The following is a 19,325-nucleotide window of genomic DNA, read 5'->3' as shown; positions in this document are numbered from 1 at the left end:
CACAAAACTCAAACTATAGATTTCAGATATTTACACAAATTCCACAATTTTCCTGGAATTCGACATTTAACCACAATTCATTCATTTCTTTGTACGCATTAATAACCACAATTCATTCAATTATTTGTACGTATTAATAACCACAATTAATTCAATTATGTGTATGCATTAATAACCACAATTCACTCAATGATTTGCACGCATTAATAACCACAATTCGTTCAATTCTTTGTACGCATTAATAACCACAATTCATTCAATTATTTTTACGCATTAATGACCACAATTAATTCAATTATTTGCACGCATTAATAACCACAATTCATTAAATTATTTGCACGCATTAATAACCACAATTATTTGCACGCATTAATAACCACAATTCATTAAATTATTTACATGCATTAATAACCACAATTCACTAAATTATTTTCACGCATTAATAACCACAATTCTTTGTACGCATTAAAAACCACAATTCATTAAATTATTTGTACACATTAATAACCACAATTCATTCAATTCTTTGTACACATTTATAACCACAATTCATTCAATTATTTGCACGCATTAATAACCACAATTCGTTCAATTCTTTGTACGCATTAATAACCACAATTCATTAAATTCTTTGTACGCATTAATAACCACAATTCATAAAATTATTTGCACGCATTAATAACCACAATTCATCAAATTCTTCATTCTCATTAATAACCACAATTTTTTTGTACGCATTAATAACCACAATTCATTCAATTCTTTGCACACATTAATAACCACAATTCTTTGTACGCATTAATAACCACAATTCATTAAAAACTTTGCACGCATTAATAACCAAAATTCATTCAATTCTTTGTACGCATTAACAACCACAATTATTTGCACGCATTAATAACCACAATTCATTCAATTCTTTGTATGCATTAATAACCACAATTAATTAAATTCTTTGCACGCATTAATAACCACAATTCATTCCATTATTTGCACGCATTAATAACCACAATCCTTAATTAGTTTTAACGCCCTGAAATGCTAATTGCTTTGCTGAAGAACACCAAACGCATGGCTAGGCCATTATGGCAATCTTTTTACCACAAAAACTCAACTTTAAAAATAATTTTATTAATTTAGTAACAAATAAGCAAAATAATAATAGTAACAACAATTCATTAAAATAACAAAACAATTATTAAAAAAAAAAAATGGTATTACTTTTTCCACTTATTTTATGTGTGCTTTTTGTTTGTCAATTAAATGCACAAATCCTCACATTTATTGTTGCAATACATCTTTGGACCAGTATTTCAAGTCAAAGCATAATAATTTTGCAAATGTATCAATAAGTGATTTTATTACATCATGCTTCGAGAAACCTTTATTTTGGTAGCTTATTTTGGTAGCGCAGTCAGACCAGATGTTGTGCACAGCACTGTTATTGTGAAGAAGGGGTGGGGGGGGGGGGGGGAATGTGCTGCTGTACTGAGCTTGACAAGGTTGGAGACGACTTGAGGCTGTTTCGACAAAAAAAAGTAAGGCCAAATGATAACGTATAACTTTTTTGTATAGTGATTATCTTTTTTTTATTATTATTAATCAGTCCAACAAAATAATACACAATAGTAATACAATTCTAGTCCAATTCAACACAAACCTGGCCCAGCAACATTCAGAATAGCAATCAACAGAGTAATTGAGAGGACACACAAATATGACACAAAACAATCCAAAGTAGCCAAACAAAAATGAATAATACCAACAACAGTATCAATATTAACAAGAATTCCAACATAACAGTGATTAAAAATCCCTCATTTACATTATCATCACAGTCATTTATAAAAAATACCAAAAAAACATTCAAAAAATGAACAATAGTGCATCTTATAAGCTTGACAACACATTGTGTCCGATATTACCACAAGGATAAAATAAGTCATATTTTCGGTTCATTTAATAGTTAAAACACATTTAAATAATGGATGATATATTCCAATATATGACTCATTATCTTAACTAAATGCAGTTTTTTCTACTGATATAATCTTCAGTCAGTATGTACTATGTGTGTATACCAGTCAGTATGTATTGTGTGTATACCAGTATGTATGTATTGTGTGTATACCAGTATGTATGTATTATGTGTCTGTATACCAGTCAATATGTATTACGTGTGTATAGCAGTGAGTATGTATTATGTGTGTATAGCAGTGAGTATGTATTATGTGTGTATAGCAGTCAGTATGTATTATGTGTGTATAGCAGTCAGTATGTATTATGTGTGTATACCAGTCAGTATTTATTATGTGTGTATACCAGTCAGTATTTATTATGTATATCAGTCAGTATGAGTTGGACTATCACTATCTATCCAATTTTTTTATATTACTGTTTTTCTTATGATGGTGGAACCATGGTGACTTGTAGGGCTGGGCGATATGGCCTTTTATTAATATCTCGATATTTTTAGGCCATGTCACGATACACGATATATATCTCAATATTTTGCCTTAGCCTTGAATGAACACTTGATGCATATAATCACAGCAGTATGATGATTCTATGTGTCAACATCAAAACATTCTTGTTCATACTGCATTAATATATGCTCATTTTAAACTTTCATGCAGAGAGGGAAATCACAACTAAGTCAATTTACCAAAACTGTATTTATTAAACAGTTATTAAGCAGTGGCACAAACATTCATGTACATTCCAAAACAGAAAGTGCAAGATTGTCAGAGACATTTTAAAACAAGCTATTAGTGCACTTTTGTGCATGATGTCACTAAGACTTTTTGTTCAGAACGCCACTACAATAATTAAAAACATATAAAGTGCATTTTTGTGCATGATGTCACACAAGATATTTCAATAACTGTCAAATAAAAATTAGCTGCATAATAGGAAATCAAATAGTGTATGTCCTTCGCTATGTGGTAGGTTCCTGCGGACGTTATCTCCTTCTGTTGTTGACTTTTTTTTTTTTCATACGGTGATGATGTGAAAATGGTGGCTTGGGCATTTTGTTGGTGTGGCACCGGCCAGAGATGTTGACATGCGGAGTTTCAAGCACTCTCATTCTCTAGCGGGTGACTTTTCAAATGGTGCTACAAATTAGCAGTGGTGCTACTTTTTGTAGCAACGCTTTTGCCGCATACTTTTAAAACATCTTCCCACTTGAAGCCAAACCACCGCCAGACGATGGACCCTGTGCTGTTTTTCTTGGGAATTAATTATTCCTTCATTTGTTACCAGATTCGCACCTTCTCTCTCTCGTATTACCACTCGCACCGCTCCATTAGCACCACTGCTAACGATACCCATGCTGCTACCTCTCTGCTCGGCGAGAGCGTATGACGTTGCACGCGCGTCAGTATGTGACGTATGTAAGAAGATGCGCTTGTTTTATGTCTCTGTGAGAAGCAGAGACAAGAAAGAGTGAGAAACGCCTGCAGTGTAATGCCCGCAGCTAAAAGCAACTGCGTGAGGACGTATACTCGAATATCACGATAGTCATTTTCTATATCGCACAGAGACAAACCCGTGATATATCGAGTATATTCGATACATCGCCCAGCCCTAGTGACTTCCTTTAAATTTCTTCCCATCCAAACAATACCCCGTTTGTTGACAGGAAGATATGACAGCCATGGAAGCACATTCAATCTTTTTATTAACAAGAGGTAACACAATCAGGTGAAAATATTCAAAAGAGCTGGCGTCAGAGCCGACACACTGCCGATGCGAACGGCTAAAGCCAGTGCCTCTCAAATATTTTCTGTTGCGCCCCCCCATTGGAGGAAGAAAATATTTTGCGCCCGCCACTCTATTTGAGAAGGACTGGCTAAAGCTAACTAACACAGTTCTGTTGAAACTCTGGATGACGTCACACGTCACTTGGCAACAGGCCCTGCCTTTTAAAAGTACAGACACACTGTGCTCTAAATGAAACATCTATTTATTAACTGCAAATGCCAGATATTTGATTTTTTTTTAAGTAACGTATGAATTACTTTTATTTAGGAGTAATTCCTTTAGTAATTCAATCACTTTTTTGGTACAGTAACGAGTAACTACAGTTAGTTACTTTTTAAAAGTCATTTTTAGAAGACGGGTCCCCATAATGAATAAATAATTTCCCCTTGTATGTCATGAAGAGACAGGGGATGGGTGGCAGACTTACCTTTGCTTCTTGGGGACCGAGTGTTCCACCTCGATACACTTGCCGTGAACTTCCACTTTACCTAAAAAACAGAAACCATGTTTGTACAAAATGTAGATATTATAGTTCTGGCAGCTGCAAGCATGTGCAGAAATAAATCCGAAGTCAAAAAAGAGACCATTTTGGATACGATTATATTTAAAGGTGTACTTATTAACATTTATAAATAGCATAGTTTTTCTATAAAATTGTCATAAGTATACAATGTTATGCAGGGGTGTACTTATAACAATTTTATACACAAATGATGCTATGTATAAATGTTAATAAGTATACAATGTTATGCAGAGGTGTGCCTATAACAATTTTATAAACAAATTATGCTATTTATAAAGGTTAATAAGTATACAATGTTATGCAGAGGTGTGCCTATAACAATTTTATAAACAAATTATGCTATTTATAAATGTTAATAAGTATACAATGTTATGCAGAGGTGTACTTATTACAACGTGGAAAGTGGGGCGAAATGTTTTGTTCTTCATGGGGGGCGTAACAGAAAATAATTGAGAACAATTGCCCTTTTTTAAAGAAATAAACAATTACAGCGAATGTCATATATAAAAATAAATAACATTTAAAATAAGTACAGCCCTTTTTTGGGATAATGGCAGTACAAAAATACATTTGATTAAATAATGATTTACATTTTTTGGTCAATTGTAGGCAAATTGATGCATTTTCAATCTTTTCTGTTACAGACTAAAAAACAATGTTAAATGTATTCCTTGTTGAAATTGAATCTATATTTATTTATTTTGTGTTGTCTTTAATGTTAATAAGGATACAATGTTATGCAGAGGTGTACTTATAACAATTTTATAGACAAATTATGCTATTTTAATTTGCAGTAGAAAGTGGGGGTGGGCGAAATGTTTTCTTCTTCATGGGGGGGCGTAACAGAAAATAATTGAGAATTTTTTAAAAAGAAATAATAATACAGTGAATGTCATATATAAAAATAAATAACATTTTAAATGAGTTCAAACATTTTTTGGATAATGGTAGTACAAAAATACATTTGATTAAATAAAGATTTACATTTTTTTGGTCAATTCCAGGCAAATTGATGCATTTTCAATCTTTTCTGTTACATTACAGACTAAAAACAATGTTAATGAATCTTTGTTGTAAGTTGATCTATATTTCTTTCTTTTGCGTTTAATGTTAAAAAAGACACGATGTAATGCAGAGGTGTACTTATTACAATTTTATAGAAAAATGATGTTATTTATAGTCACAGCAGAGAGTGAGGGAAAGGGTGTAACAGAGAATAATTGAGAAGCACTGCTTTAAGCCAAGGGTGTCCAAACTTTCTCCACTCTGGCCAGCCTAGCTTTAATTTCACAGCGGAACTTTAGAAAGGAAAACTTTCAAGGCCGGGAAAAAAAAAGGTTGAACAAATTAATTTTTATTCATGATGTCAAATTTTTGCTTTCTTTTGGGTGATCATTTGTAGAGCGATTATTTTATTACAAAACCCAAAACCAGTGAAGTTGGCACGTTGTGTAAATGGTAAATAAAAACAGAATACAATGATTTGCAAATACCTTTTTAACTTATATTCAATTGAATAGACTGCAAAAACAAGATATTTCATGTTCACACTGAGAAAGGTATTTATTTTTTTTGCAAATAATCATTAACTTAGAATTTAATGGCAGCAACACATTGCAAAAAAGTAGTCAGAGGGGCATTTTTACCACTGTGTTACATGGCCTTTCCTTTTAACAACACTCAGTAAACGTTTGGGAACTGAGGAGACACATTTTTGAAGCTTTTCAGGTGGAATTCTATCCCATTCTTGCTTGATGTACAGCTTAAGTTGTTCAACAGTCCGGGGTCTCCGCTGTGGTATTTTAGGCTTCATATTGCACCACACATTTTCAATGAGAGACAGGTCTGGACTACAGGCAGGCCGGGCTAGTACCCGCACTCTTTTACTATGAAGCCACGCTGTTGTAACACGTGGCTTGGCATTGTCTTGCTGAAATAAGCAGGGGCGTCCATGATAACGTAGCTTGGATGGCAACATATGTTGCTCCAAAACCTGTATGTGCCTTTTAGCATTAATGGTGCCTTCACAGATGTGTAAGTTACCCATGTCTTGGGCACTAATACACCCCCATACCATCACAGATGCTGGCTTTTGAACTTTGCGCCTATAACAGTCCGGATGGTTCTTTTCCTCTTTGTCCTGGAGGACACGACGTCCACAGTTTCCAAAAACAATTTGAAATGTGGACTTCTCAGACCACAGAACACTTTTCCACTTTGCATCAGTCCATCTTAGATGAGCTCGGCTCCAGCGAAGCCGGCGGCGTTTCCGGGTGTTGTTGATAAATAGCTTTCGCTTTGCATAGCAGAGTTTTAACTTGCACTTACAGATGTAGCGACCAACTGTAGTTACTGACAGTGGTTTTCTGAAGTCTTCCTGAGCCCATGTGGTGATATCCTTTACACACTGATGTCGCTTTTTGATGCAGTACCGCCTGAGGGATCGAAGGTCTGTAATATCATCGCTTACGTGCAGTGATTTCTCCAGACTCTCTGAACCTTTTGATATTACAGACCGTAGATGGTGAAATCCCTGGATTCCTTGCAATAGCTCGTTGAGAAATGTTGTTCTAAACCATTCGACCATTTGCTCACGCATTTGTTCACAAAGTGGTGACCCTCGCCCCATCCTTGTTTGTGAATGACTGAGCATTTCATGGAAGCTGCTTTTATACCCAATCATGGCACCCACCTGTTCCCAATTAGCCTGTTCACCTGTGGGATGTGTTTGACGAGCATTCCTCAACCTTTTCCCTCTTTTTTGCCACTTGTGCCAGCTTATTTCAAATATGTTGCAGCCATCAAATTCCAAATGAGCTAATATTTGCAAAAAATAACAATTTTCCAGTGTGAACATTAAATATCTTGTCTTTGCAGTCTATTCAATTGAATATAAGTTGAAAAATATTTGCAAAACATTGTATTCTGTTTTCATTTACCATTTACACAATGTGCCAACTTCACTGGTGTTGGGGTTTGTATTATTTCACACCTTATAGCCTCAATGCACATTTTGGTAAAAATAGTTGGAATGAACCATTTTTATTTATTTATTTCCCAAATAAACTCACACCAACTACATTGAAATTGCACTTTTAACGTGTGCATTAATCGAAAAGTAAAAAATATATATTATTTTTAAATCTCTATCTGCACACACACACACCATGTGCGCTCTCGAGTAGATTCCGTGCAGAAACTATGTCAGCATATTTAAAGTTCCAGACACTTATCACATTTGATTAGTTAGTTAGATTAAACAATTAATCAAGGCAGCAGAATACAAACTGACATTTTTTTTCTAATCAAAGTACCATAAATTCCAGACTATAAACTGTTACTTTTCCTCTACATTTTGAACCACGAGGCTCATAAAACGGTGCTGCTAATTTATGTATTTTTCTTAGCTGAGGGCAATAATGCAAATAGTTAAAGGAAAAAAAACAAGACACTGAAAAGGCGTGTTATTGTTTGTGTTATGGCGCCATCCTTTGGACGAGTTCGCTCACTGCAGGTGAGCTGTTTAGAGCTTTCAACCGGAAGTAGAAGTGCCGTTCTGTCTTCTAGCCGTCCATAGCGTTACTACTTGTATTAATTCTTCATTCATCACTCCGAGCAACGTTTGTAAGTTTTACAACATAACTAAAAACAATTCTTACTTACTAAACTGTCCCATGTGTGATGTCTGTAGGATTGTTTTAATGCATATTTGTACATGCTATGGTCGTTATCATTAGCTAATATGCTAATAGGTTCACAAGTGTCGGTTAGTAGTATTGACTTACAACGGTATTATTTTATATTGTTTCAGTCTCACAAACTCCTCAGTCATTTCACCAAAACGTCACCGTGGAGTTATTGAGTCGGTTTAGCTGATTGGCGAGCTAGCTTGCTTAGCTAGCGGGTCCATGATGATGACTGACGTTTTGTTTGATCTTCCGTTTTACTGCCGTGCTACAGACACCGTTTGGAAACAACTTAAGTACGTATGTAAAAACATTTACAGAATATTTCTGTGTAAATAACTCATTTCAGAACGTATATATAATTACCAGGATTTTAGGATAAGATTTAATGGAATAATTGTGTGTGGGAGATGAAGATGAGGAGCTCTTGGACTCATTTGTGGGACATTTACTTCCACGTGTGGGCGAGCAGTCAGAGTCGGGTTTGGTGGAATATTAATTACCACCACTTTTTCTCTTCAACTGTTTTTAGCCCAAAAACTTATTTCTACACACGTTTTGTGAAGAATCATATTTGTCACTTTTTGAAGATAAATGCCACCCGACCCTTTAAACTGCAGTTGCATTTATTATAAAACTTCGGACAGTTAGTATATTTTAAAGTATATTGTGTGTCTATTTGATGTTTTAAATAAAGCTGTTTGTTAAGAGTGTTTATGGGTACTTTTTCAGCACATTCAACAACAATAATAATAACTAATTATTTTGGTCATAAAAATTTTTTCAATTTCAAGTAGCAGTAGAGTGTAAAAACCAGCTGCCTCTATATTGAAACTAGTATGATATAAATCTGATTTATGACACCAAAAGACTTCCAAAGATTGGGAATAAATAGATATGATGAAAATAGTATCAATCTCACAGAGCTTCCTGAGCCATTTTGAGAGCTCATGAGCAAGCCAGTCACATGACGTAGAGGAGGAACCACAGAGCCCTTCCCCACCAACAACAATGCTAATCAAGCAGACTTTGTGAGAGCCAACAACGATTACTTTGGGAACAATTATGATCCACAACCTTATATTTTTGAGCATGAACACAAAGAGGATGAGCAATAAGTTATAGAGTGCTAAACAGATGTAGCTTTATTGTGACACTATAGCATTAGCAGAAATGCTAGGTCCTAAACATACAAACTAACCATAATAAAACAAACACTAACATTTCCACTCTCGTTTGGGAGGTTACATACTTCCGTTTAGATGAAGATTCAATAACAATCCTCACAAAGGGTTAAAAAAAAAAAAAGAGTTGTCGCAACAAGCGTCTTTTTGTGTCTATTTCGCTATCTTGGGGGATGTGAAAGTGGTCCAGCATGGCCACATTTGTCTACTAGCAGATGAGAGATGCATGAATCATCATCTAGAATTTACTTTTAGCAAGTTTGAGACCAAACAGAAGTCAGTGTGTCAACAATGGCAGCGTAAGCTAGCATTAGCTCACAGCTATCAATGCTCCACTAAAATAGTCCGTCTGCGTTGGTGCTTATAATAACAATATCACTCATATTTGGTTCATTTTTCGGTCACGACATGTAAATGGAGCATTGATGGCACTTTGTGGGTGCTTTAGAGTAAAATGAGAGGATCTGCTGACTCAATTGTTGAATGTTTTTATTTTTATTTTAAATTGATCTAAAACACAGCCTGTTTTGTATGTGTGTCTTTTATATAAATGTGTTGTCTGTTTTATATGTGTTGTGTGTGTCTTTTATATGTGTTGTGTGAGTGTGAATGTTGTCTATCTATTTGTGTTGGCCCTGCGATGAGGTGGCGACTTGTCCAGGTAAGTGGCTACCGCCCGAATGCAGTTGAGATCAACTCCAGCGACCCCGATAGGGATAAGCGGCAGAAAATGGATGGATGGTGTGTGTCTTTTATATGTTTGTCTTTTATATGCGTGTTGCGTGTCTGTTTGATAAGTGTGTTGTGTGTCTATTTTATGTCTTGCGTCTATTTTATATGTGCTGTGTGTCTATTTTATATGTGCTGTGTGTGTGTGTATTTTTATGTGTGCTGTGTGTCTATTTTATGTGTGCTGTGTTTGTCTATTTTACATACTGTGTGTGTGTGTGTGTATATTTTATGTGTCGTGTGTGTCTATTTTATAGGTGCCGTGTGTGTCTATTTTATATACTGTGTGTTGTGTCTAATATTTCTGTGTTGTGTGTGTATTGTTTGTGTTGAGTATTATTTCTGTTTTACTAATTATATTTGTGTTGCATACTATTTCAGTGTTTCGTACTATTTCTGTGTTGTGTGTATATTTTCTGTGTGAGTATATATGTTCTGTGTGTGTATATAGTTTCTGCGTGTGTGTATTTTTTGTATGTATAATATTAATGATTTACATCACGACATGATGAATTATAATGATTTATATCATGACGCCATGAATAATAATAATGATTTACATCATGAATAATAATAATGATTTACATCATAAATAGTAATTGTTTCAGTAAATTCAAGATGTTTATCATAAGCCTTCTTCTTTGTAAACACTTTCCTAAAGTGGATCATATTAATACATTGTTTACTAATCCATGCTACAATTTCATTGCACACACTAAAGGTTTTAAGTGTTGTACCTGCAGACAAATGTTTTCTCTCAGGTTACATTTCTCCTCTTCAGTTGAGAAGAATTGTTGCACATTCTTGGCCACCAGTTGACTTTTAGGCGGTTTGCAAATGCACCAAATCATTGCATTTCAATATCCTTGATTCTAATAAAGTGTTTGAATGTGCAACATTATGAATTATTTATAGATTAATGAATGAAGTGTAATTCTTTCTACAACTCGGTCATAGTAAAGATGAATAAGGATAGTTTTATTTACGTGTGATGAATATTGGCAAAGGGAACAACTGGCATGGCGACCTTGGAATACTACAAATTAATGGCCGTTTTATGAATGACTTCTGATACCAATCAAAACGGGGACTTTTCCATTAATCAGCAATGTACAAGCCGACTGTTTTTTTTTTTTTTGTTGTTGCTGTTTTTTGTTTTTAATGGCAAACGAAAGGCGAACAAGACGTGGTTGTGGTGGCTCCTGCACGGACGTGCTTCGAATGGCGAACATTAGCAAGGTGCGACTTTTAATGTGTGATTCGTGGAATGATTCGGTCGGCATCGATGATTAGCAGCCGCACCTCCCCCCTCAGCAAAGTTGAATGGCCCCCACGGGCGTGTGGCTCCTCGTTTCTCCCGACTATATCGCCACAAAGACCCCGTTCGAGCTCTTCTTCCGCCCGGACACGATGGCGGACACGGACGGCGACAAAGTGTGGCGCCAACTCACCAGAAAAGGTTTCTATCGCCTTCATGGCCCAATGGTCGTCCGGACAATCCACGAACGCGTAGCCGCTTTTCACCAGGAAATGTCCCGCATAAGGGATCTTGTGCTCGTCGAAGGTCCTCCCGAGGTCCTCGGCGGTCACGCCGTCCACCAGGTTCCCGATGTACAGTTTGTGCATGGCGGTCTCTCGCAGATGACACGGAAAGGAAAAAGTTGTGCTCGTCAAAAATGTTAGACGCACAAAGTCGACATGAAACGGGGAGCGGAGCGAACGAGCGAGGCGATGCCGAAGAAGAAGGAGATGTGAGTAATGGACGACTATGGCGGAATGGGAACAACTCCGAGATGTTGTCTTTTTCTTTTGAACCGTGGAGATCTTCTCCTCTGTAGCCCCGCCCACTACCAGCCAATGTTGACCACGCCTCTAAGCCACACACCAATTCAGTTTCCGCCGGCAGGAAACCACGTGGTTCAAGAGAGCAGGAATGGAGGCGGAGCCTCACGAGTACTACGAGGGGTGGGCGGGTCACGCACATATCGATACCAGGGGGAGTATGGGCATCCGGATCGATACTAGCGTGATTTTCTATGTTTTTGTTGTGTATTGTCGTTTATTGTTGTATTGATAAAAGTGTTTATGTTGTTATTTTTTAACTATTTGAGTATATTGTTGTATTGTTAAAAGTGTTTTTGTTATTATTTTACACTTTTTGAGTTTATTGTTGGATTGTTAAGTGTTTTTTTTTTTTTTGCAGTATTTGAGTATATTGTTGTATTGTATAAGTGTTTGTTATTATTTGTGCACTACTTTAGCTTAATTTTGTTTTGTTAAAAGTGTTTTTGTTGTAATGTTGAACTATTTGAGTATATTGTTGAATTTTTAAAATTGTTTTTTTTGTTATTTTTGAACTATTTGAGTATGTTGTTGCATTGTTAAAAGCGTTTTTGTTGTTATTTTACACTATATGAGTATATTGTTGGATTGTTAAGTGTTTTTTGCAGTATTTGAGTATATTGTTGTATTGTAAAAGTGTTTGTTATTATTTTTGCACTAGTTTAGCTTAATTTTGTTTTGTTAAAAGTGTTTTTGTTGTAATGTTGAACTATTTGAGTATATTGTTGAATTGTTAAAATTGTTTTTGTTGTTATTTTTGAACTATTTGAGTATGTTGTTGTATTGTTAAAAGCGTTTTTGTTATTATTTTACACTATATGAGTATATTGTTGGATTTTTAAGTGTTTTTTGCAGTATTTGAGTATATTGTTGTATTGTAAAAGTGTTTGTTATTATTTTTGCACTAGTTTAGCTTAATTTTGTATTGTTAAAAGTGTTTTTGTTGTAATGTTGAACTATTTGAGTATATTGTTGAATTGTTAAAATTGTTTTTGTTGTTATTTTTGAACTATTTGATTATGTTGTTGTATTGTTAAAAGCGTTTTTGTTATTATTTTACACTATATGGGTATATTGTTGGATTGTTAAGTGTTTTTTCCAGTATTTGAGTATATTGTTGTATTGTAAAAGTGTTTATTATTTTTGCACTAGTTTAGCATATTGTTGTATTGTTAAAATTGTTTTTGTTGTTATTTTGAACAACTTGAGTATATTGTTGTATTGTTAAAAGTGTTTTGTTATTATTTTACACTATATGAGTATATTGTTGGATTGTTAAGTGTTTTTTGCAGTATTTGAGTATATTGTTGTATTGTAAAAGTGTTTATTATTTTTGCACTAGTTTAGCATATTGTTGTATTGTTAAAAGTGTTTTTGTTGTTATTTTGAACTATTTGAGTATATAGTTGTATTGTTAAAAGTGTTTTTGTTATTATTTTACACTATATGAGTATATTGTTGGATTGTTAAGTGTTTTTTTTTGTTTGCAGTATTTGAGTATATTGTTGTATTGTAAAAGGGTTTGTTATTATTTTTGCACTAGTTTAGCTTATTGTTGTATTGTTAAAAGTGTTTTGTTCTTATTTTGAACTATTTGAGTATATTGTTGTATTGTTAAAAGGGTTTTTGTCGTTATTTTTGAACTATTTGATCCACGACTTTATATTTTTGAGCCTGAACACAAAGAGGATGAGCAATAAGTTGTAGAGTGCTAAACAGATGTAGCTTTATTGTGACACTATAGCGTTAGCAGCAATGCTAGGTGCTAAACATACAAACTAACCATAATAAAACAAACACTGTGACACTCGTTTGGGAGGTTACATACTTCCGTTTAAATGAAGATTCTATAGCAATCCTCACAAATGGTTAGAAAAAAAGAGTTGTCGCAAAAAGCGTCTTTTTGTGTCTATTTCGCCATCTCGGGGGATGTGAAAGTGGAGCAGCATGTCGATCCATGGCCACATTTGTCTACCTGCAGATGAGAGATGCATGAATCATCATCGAGAATGTACTTTTAGCAAGTTTGAGACCAAGCAGAAGTCAGTGTGTCAGCAATGGCAGCGTAAGCTAGCATTAGCTCACAGCTATCAATGCTCCACTAAAATAGTCCGTCTGCGTTAGCGCTTATAATAACAATATCACTCATATTTGGTTCATTTTTAGGTCAAGACATGTAAATGGAGCATTGTTGGCACTTTGTGGGTGCTTTAGAGTAAAATGAGAGGATCTGTTGACTCAATTGTTGAATGTTTTTTTAATTTTAAATTTATATAAATCACAACCTGTTTTGTATGTGTGTCTTTTGTATAAATGTGTTGTCTGTTTTATATATGTGTTGTGTGTGTCTTTTATACTGTATGTGTTGTGTGAGTGTGAATGTTGTCTATCTATCTGTGTTGGCCCTGCGATGAGGTGACGACTTGTCCAGGGTGTAGCCCGCCTACCACCCGAATACAGCTGAGGTAGACTCCAGCGACCCCGATAGGGATAAGCAGTAGAAAATGGATGGATGGTGTGTGTCTTTTATATTTGTGTTGTGTGTCTGTTTGATATGTGTTGTGTGTGTGTCTATTTTATGTGTGCTGTGTGTATATGTTATATGTGCTGTGTTTGTCTATTTTATATACTGTGTTTGCTGTGTGTATATTTTATGTGTCGTGTGTCTATTTTATGTGTGTTGTGTTTGTCTATTTTATATACTGTGTGTCTATTTTCTGTGTGTTGTGTATGTACATTTTCTGTGTGTGTCTATTTTATGTGTTGTGTCTAATATTTCTGTGTTGTGTCTAATATTTCTGTGTCGTGTGTGTATTATTTCTGTGTTGCGTACTATTTCTGTGTTGTGTGTATATTTTATGTGTGAGTATATATGTTCTGTGTTTGTATATAGTTTCTGCGTGTGTGTATTTTTTTTATAAATAATAATGATTTTATTTTACATCATAACACCATGAATTTTGAATGAAAAGTTATTTTGAACTATTTGAGTATATTGTTGTATTGTTAAGGGTTTAAAAAAAATGTTGGTACTGTTTTAGTATATTGTTTTATTGTTAAGTGTTTTTGTTATTATTTTGCACTATTTGAGTATATTGTTGTATTGTTAAGTGTTTTTTTTATTTTGCACTATTTGAGTATGTTGTTTTGTTAAAAGTGTTTTTGTTATTTTGTACTATTTGCGTATACTGTTGTATTGTTAAAAGTGTTTTTATTATTTTTGCACTATTTTAGTATATTGTTGTATAGTTAAAAGTGTTTTTGTTGTTATTTTGTACTTTTTGAGTATATTGTTGTATTGTTAAAAGTGTTTTTGTTATTATTTTTGCACTATTTTAGTTAATTGTTGAATTGTTAAGTGTTTTTTTCATTTTGTACTATTTGAGTATATTGTTGTATTGTTAACAGTGTTTTTCTTGGTATTTTCCCTATTTTAGTATATTGTTGTATTGTTAAGTTTTTTTTTAAATTTAGCACTATTTGAGAATATTGTTGTATTGTTACGAGCAAATACAATTGTTTTTGTTATTATTTTGTACTATTTGAGTATATTGTTATAGTATTGTTACTAGCCAATAAAATAGTTTTTGTTATTATTTTTGCACTATTTGAGTATATTATTTTATTGTTACTAGCCAATAAATTTGTTTTTTGTTATTATTTTTGTTGTATTGTTTTAGGCAAATAATTAATTTTCTTTTTATTCAACAATCTTATTTAAGAAACAGATATGAACACAGCATTTTAGTAAAGTGTAACAATAGCCACAAAATAATACAATACTTCTATTTTATTAAATGGAAAACTAAGTTTAAAAAAAGAAGAAGCAAAAACTGCTATTGTTTTTCTTGTTATTTTGAACTACTTGAGTATATTGTTGTATTGTTAAACGTGTCTTTGTTGTTATTTTGAACTATTCGAGTATATTGTTGTATTGTTAAGGGTTTAAAAAAAATTGGTACTATTTTAGTATATATTTTTATTGTTAAAAGTGTTTTTTATTATTATTTTTGCACTATTTTAGTATATTGTTGTATTGTTAAAAGTGTTTTTGTTGTTATTTTGTACTATTTGAGTATATTGTTGTATTGTTCAAAGTGATATGAACACAGCATTTTAGTAAACTGTAACAATAGCCACAAAATAATAGAATACTTCTATTTCATTACATGAAAAATAAGTTTTAAAAAACTGCTATTGTTTTTGTTGTTATTTTATATATATTGTTCAAATTGTTTTTGTTGTTTTGTTATCTATTCATTTAATGGCTGGCTTTGTGAACAATATATACATACACTAACATCTACAACATTACAAACAAATATAAATATTTGTGAAAATGAACATAGAAGAGAACTGATTTTATTTGTATTTCTTTATTTATCTAGCCGATTTTGACAGAACCCTTGGTATCGTAACTGTCGACATCTGGATGGATCCGCCCACCATTCAACAGATAGATGAGGTCATCAGTCGGGCCCCTCTTCGCTGAACACGACGTATCTTGCTTGGAATATTGCTTACTATGTATTCCTTTGACACGATATATCACATTTTCATATTTAATGTAGCGTCCAGACAAAACGCAGCAGGCGCTAGAGATTTCCGAAAGTATTTGAAGGCTTTTCCCGTCTCTTTTCAAGTCTACGAACAATTCTACACTTCCTGGTTTTCCACCAATCACATTCGCGCTACGAGGTGCATTCATTAACGTCGAAATTTCCAACATCAACACGGACAACGCAACAAGCTCGTTGAAATGGCTACACCGCGTCCATTAAACGGACTTTGACCGGTCAATGTTTTATAATACGAGCAAAATCTAAACGATTTGATCCACTTGTTGGCATTCAGGAGAATATTTCTCGGTAATTTCAGTGATTATTTGTCGTAGTCGCCAGGCAACAAGCAACAACTCGCACGGATAGAACCTTCTCAAAATGGAGGCCGTGATTACGTCACACTGCCTACCCAACACACCTCAATACTTTTTATGAATATGGACCCATCAATCGATATATACCATATTCATCTGTTGTTGCGGCACACAAGATACTCTTTAATTAATAAAGTGGAAAAAATACATACAAAATATTTGTTGCTAAAATTATTTATTTCAATCAATTCCAATTTGGAAAATACTACTTTTGTTTTCCTGAATGTAGATTGTGTTGATTTGAATGAGAAAACTTTGACATTTGCTTACAGCGCTGCACATTTATCATGACATCATTTGTATTAAATTATACGTATACAATTGTATTGCATTTGTTTTATTTTAAATATCTTCATTCAAAATCTGTATTGTAATTATTACTAATATTTACATATAATGGAAATATAAAAACCTGCCCAACGGCCTTTATAAAACACTAAAATGTAAAAACGGCTGTTACGTGTTAATTTTTTTTTGTTTCTCTTATTTAAAAACCTGACAAATATACTTTGAAATGAAGCAAAGATGCGTCGTTACACATTTCTGTCATTTTCGAATAGAAAAATACTTGATTTTCTACAGGAGTTTGCACGCGCTAACGTCCCGCTGCCTGCACTGCCACCCAGCGGCCATGTTGTGGAACTACTAAAGTTGCGAAGGACGCACTTTTTTGCTTTTTCTTTCCGACAAAAATGAGCCACAAAATTCTTCAGAAAATAAAAACTCTCCACCAAAACATTTCGGTTGCGATTAATCGACGTCATTAGAACATAGTTTGCATGTGTAACGTCCACGCAGTCGCGTGTTTGTTGTGAAAACACAATCTGTCGGGCAACTTTTGCACTTCAATATTCATCAGCACTTTCGCCACTTTTTTTTAATCTGAGCAAAATTGTCGTCATCGTTTGAAATCTGTCCGAACGACGCGAAGTAAAAGTCGCACTAATTGTCGCTAATTAGTCAGCATAGTCCTGCACGGACAAACAAAGATGATTATTGACGCGCACAAAGACGAATCGTCCTCATCGAAACACTTCAGAAGCAGATTTCCAGCAAGAGGCCCGAAAGGCCAACTCCGATTCTATCGAAATGAAAACAATTTTTACTGGGAAAGTATTGGAAGGAAGGAATGACGGCGATGAATTGGATCAAGTACAAATTAATTCACTTCTATGAGCATCGATGAATTGGATCAAGTACGAATTAATTCGAAGCTGCGCGCCTTAAAGGTGATTTGTTTTGAGAAAACAACAATCGATGACGAACTTTTGGTCGTCGGCCTTCGTGTTTTGAAGTGAAATATTGACCAAGTTCAGACGATCCAAAACTAAAAGACTTTGAGGAGGAAAATGCCGCAAAGGTGAAATGATGCAGGATGAAAAATGAAAAGAAAAAGAAACAAATCCTAAAATGATTTAGTAGAAAATGCTGTGAGTTTCAGTCCCAAAACGGAAGTTGGCAGAACAAACCGGAAGTGACGCGCGTTCTTACTTTCTGTCAAAAGTGACTAAAAGAGTCATTTCAGGATTTCAAATGTGAAGACGAAGAAGCTGAATTCTCAGATCTTGGAAGAAGGAAACACTGCAGGATCTTCTTACTTAAAAGCGTGTCAAGAACTCAGTGGATTCAACTCCTCACCTCTAAGAACATCTTCACCTTACCTCCAGGAACAACTACAACAGTCCTGGAACTCCAAGAACATCTTCACCATTCATCTCCTTACATCCAAGAACATCTTCAACATTCAACTTCTCACCTCCAAGAACATCTTCAACATTCAACTTCTTACCTCCAAGAACATATTCAACATTCAACTCCTTACCTCCAATAACATATTCACCTTACCTCCAAAAACATCTTCAACATTCAACTCCTTACCTCCAAGAACATCTTCACCATTCAACTCCTTACATCCAAGAACATCTTCAACATTCAACACCTTACCTCCAATAACATCTTCAACATTCAACTCCTTACCTCCAATAACATCTTCAACATTCAACTCCTCACCTCCAAGAACATATTCAACATTCAACTCCTTACCTCCAATAACATCTTCAACATTCAACTCCTCACCTCCAAGAACATATTCAACATTCAACTCCTTACCTCCAATAGCATATTCACTTTACCGCCAAGAACATATTCAACATTCAACTCCTTACCTCCAATAACATAGTCAACATTCAACTCCTCCCCTGCAAGAACATCTTCAACATTCAACTCCTTACTTAATGTAAAAATTAACACCCTATTTTGATACATTTATTATTGATATTATTTATAAAACAGTTTTTATTGTAATATTTAACACTCTATTTTTGATACATGTATTATTTATATGATTTATAAAACAGTTTTTATTGTAATATTTAACACCCTATTTTGATACATGTATTATTTATATGATTTATAAAACAGTTGTATTGTAATATTTAACACTCTATTTTTGATACATTTATTATTTATATTATTTATAAAACAGTTGCATTGTAATATTTAACACCCTAATTTGATACATTTATTGTTCATATCATTTATAAAACAGTTGTATTGTAATATTTACCACCCTATTTTGATACATTTATAGAATTGTTGAAAAATGTGTCGCCATGACCACTGATGGATAAAAGTGTCGTAAAACCTAGGATATTGTTGGA

At 34.1% G+C, this 19,325-nt stretch overlaps 1 protein-coding gene across 2 annotated transcripts in view; it reads right to left on the bottom strand.

Moving 5' to 3' along the window:
• igf2bp1 (insulin-like growth factor 2 mRNA binding protein 1) overlaps window positions 1–11,758 on the bottom strand; it is a 65,921-nt gene extending 54,163 nt beyond the window's left edge. For both annotated transcript variants that reach the window (XM_062050559.1, XM_062050560.1), the window contains exons 1-2: window positions 11,339–11,758; window positions 4,193–4,253 (exon numbers count right to left, since the gene is read on the bottom strand). In XM_062050559.1, the coding sequence (XP_061906543.1) occupies window positions 4,193–4,253; window positions 11,339–11,513 (236 nt within the window). In that variant the 5' untranslated portion in view covers window positions 11,514–11,758. The remainder of the gene's footprint in view (window positions 1–4,192; window positions 4,254–11,338) is intronic.
• Window positions 11,759–19,325: the final 7,567 nt, after the last annotated feature.

The sequence above is a fragment of the Entelurus aequoreus genome, linkage group LG06 (genome assembly GCF_033978785.1).
Source record: "Entelurus aequoreus isolate RoL-2023_Sb linkage group LG06, RoL_Eaeq_v1.1, whole genome shotgun sequence".
NCBI classification, from domain to species: domain Eukaryota; kingdom Metazoa; phylum Chordata; class Actinopteri; order Syngnathiformes; family Syngnathidae; genus Entelurus; species Entelurus aequoreus.
The sequence above is the reverse complement of the archived record's forward strand: the minus strand, read 5'-3'. Positions and strand labels throughout refer to the sequence as shown.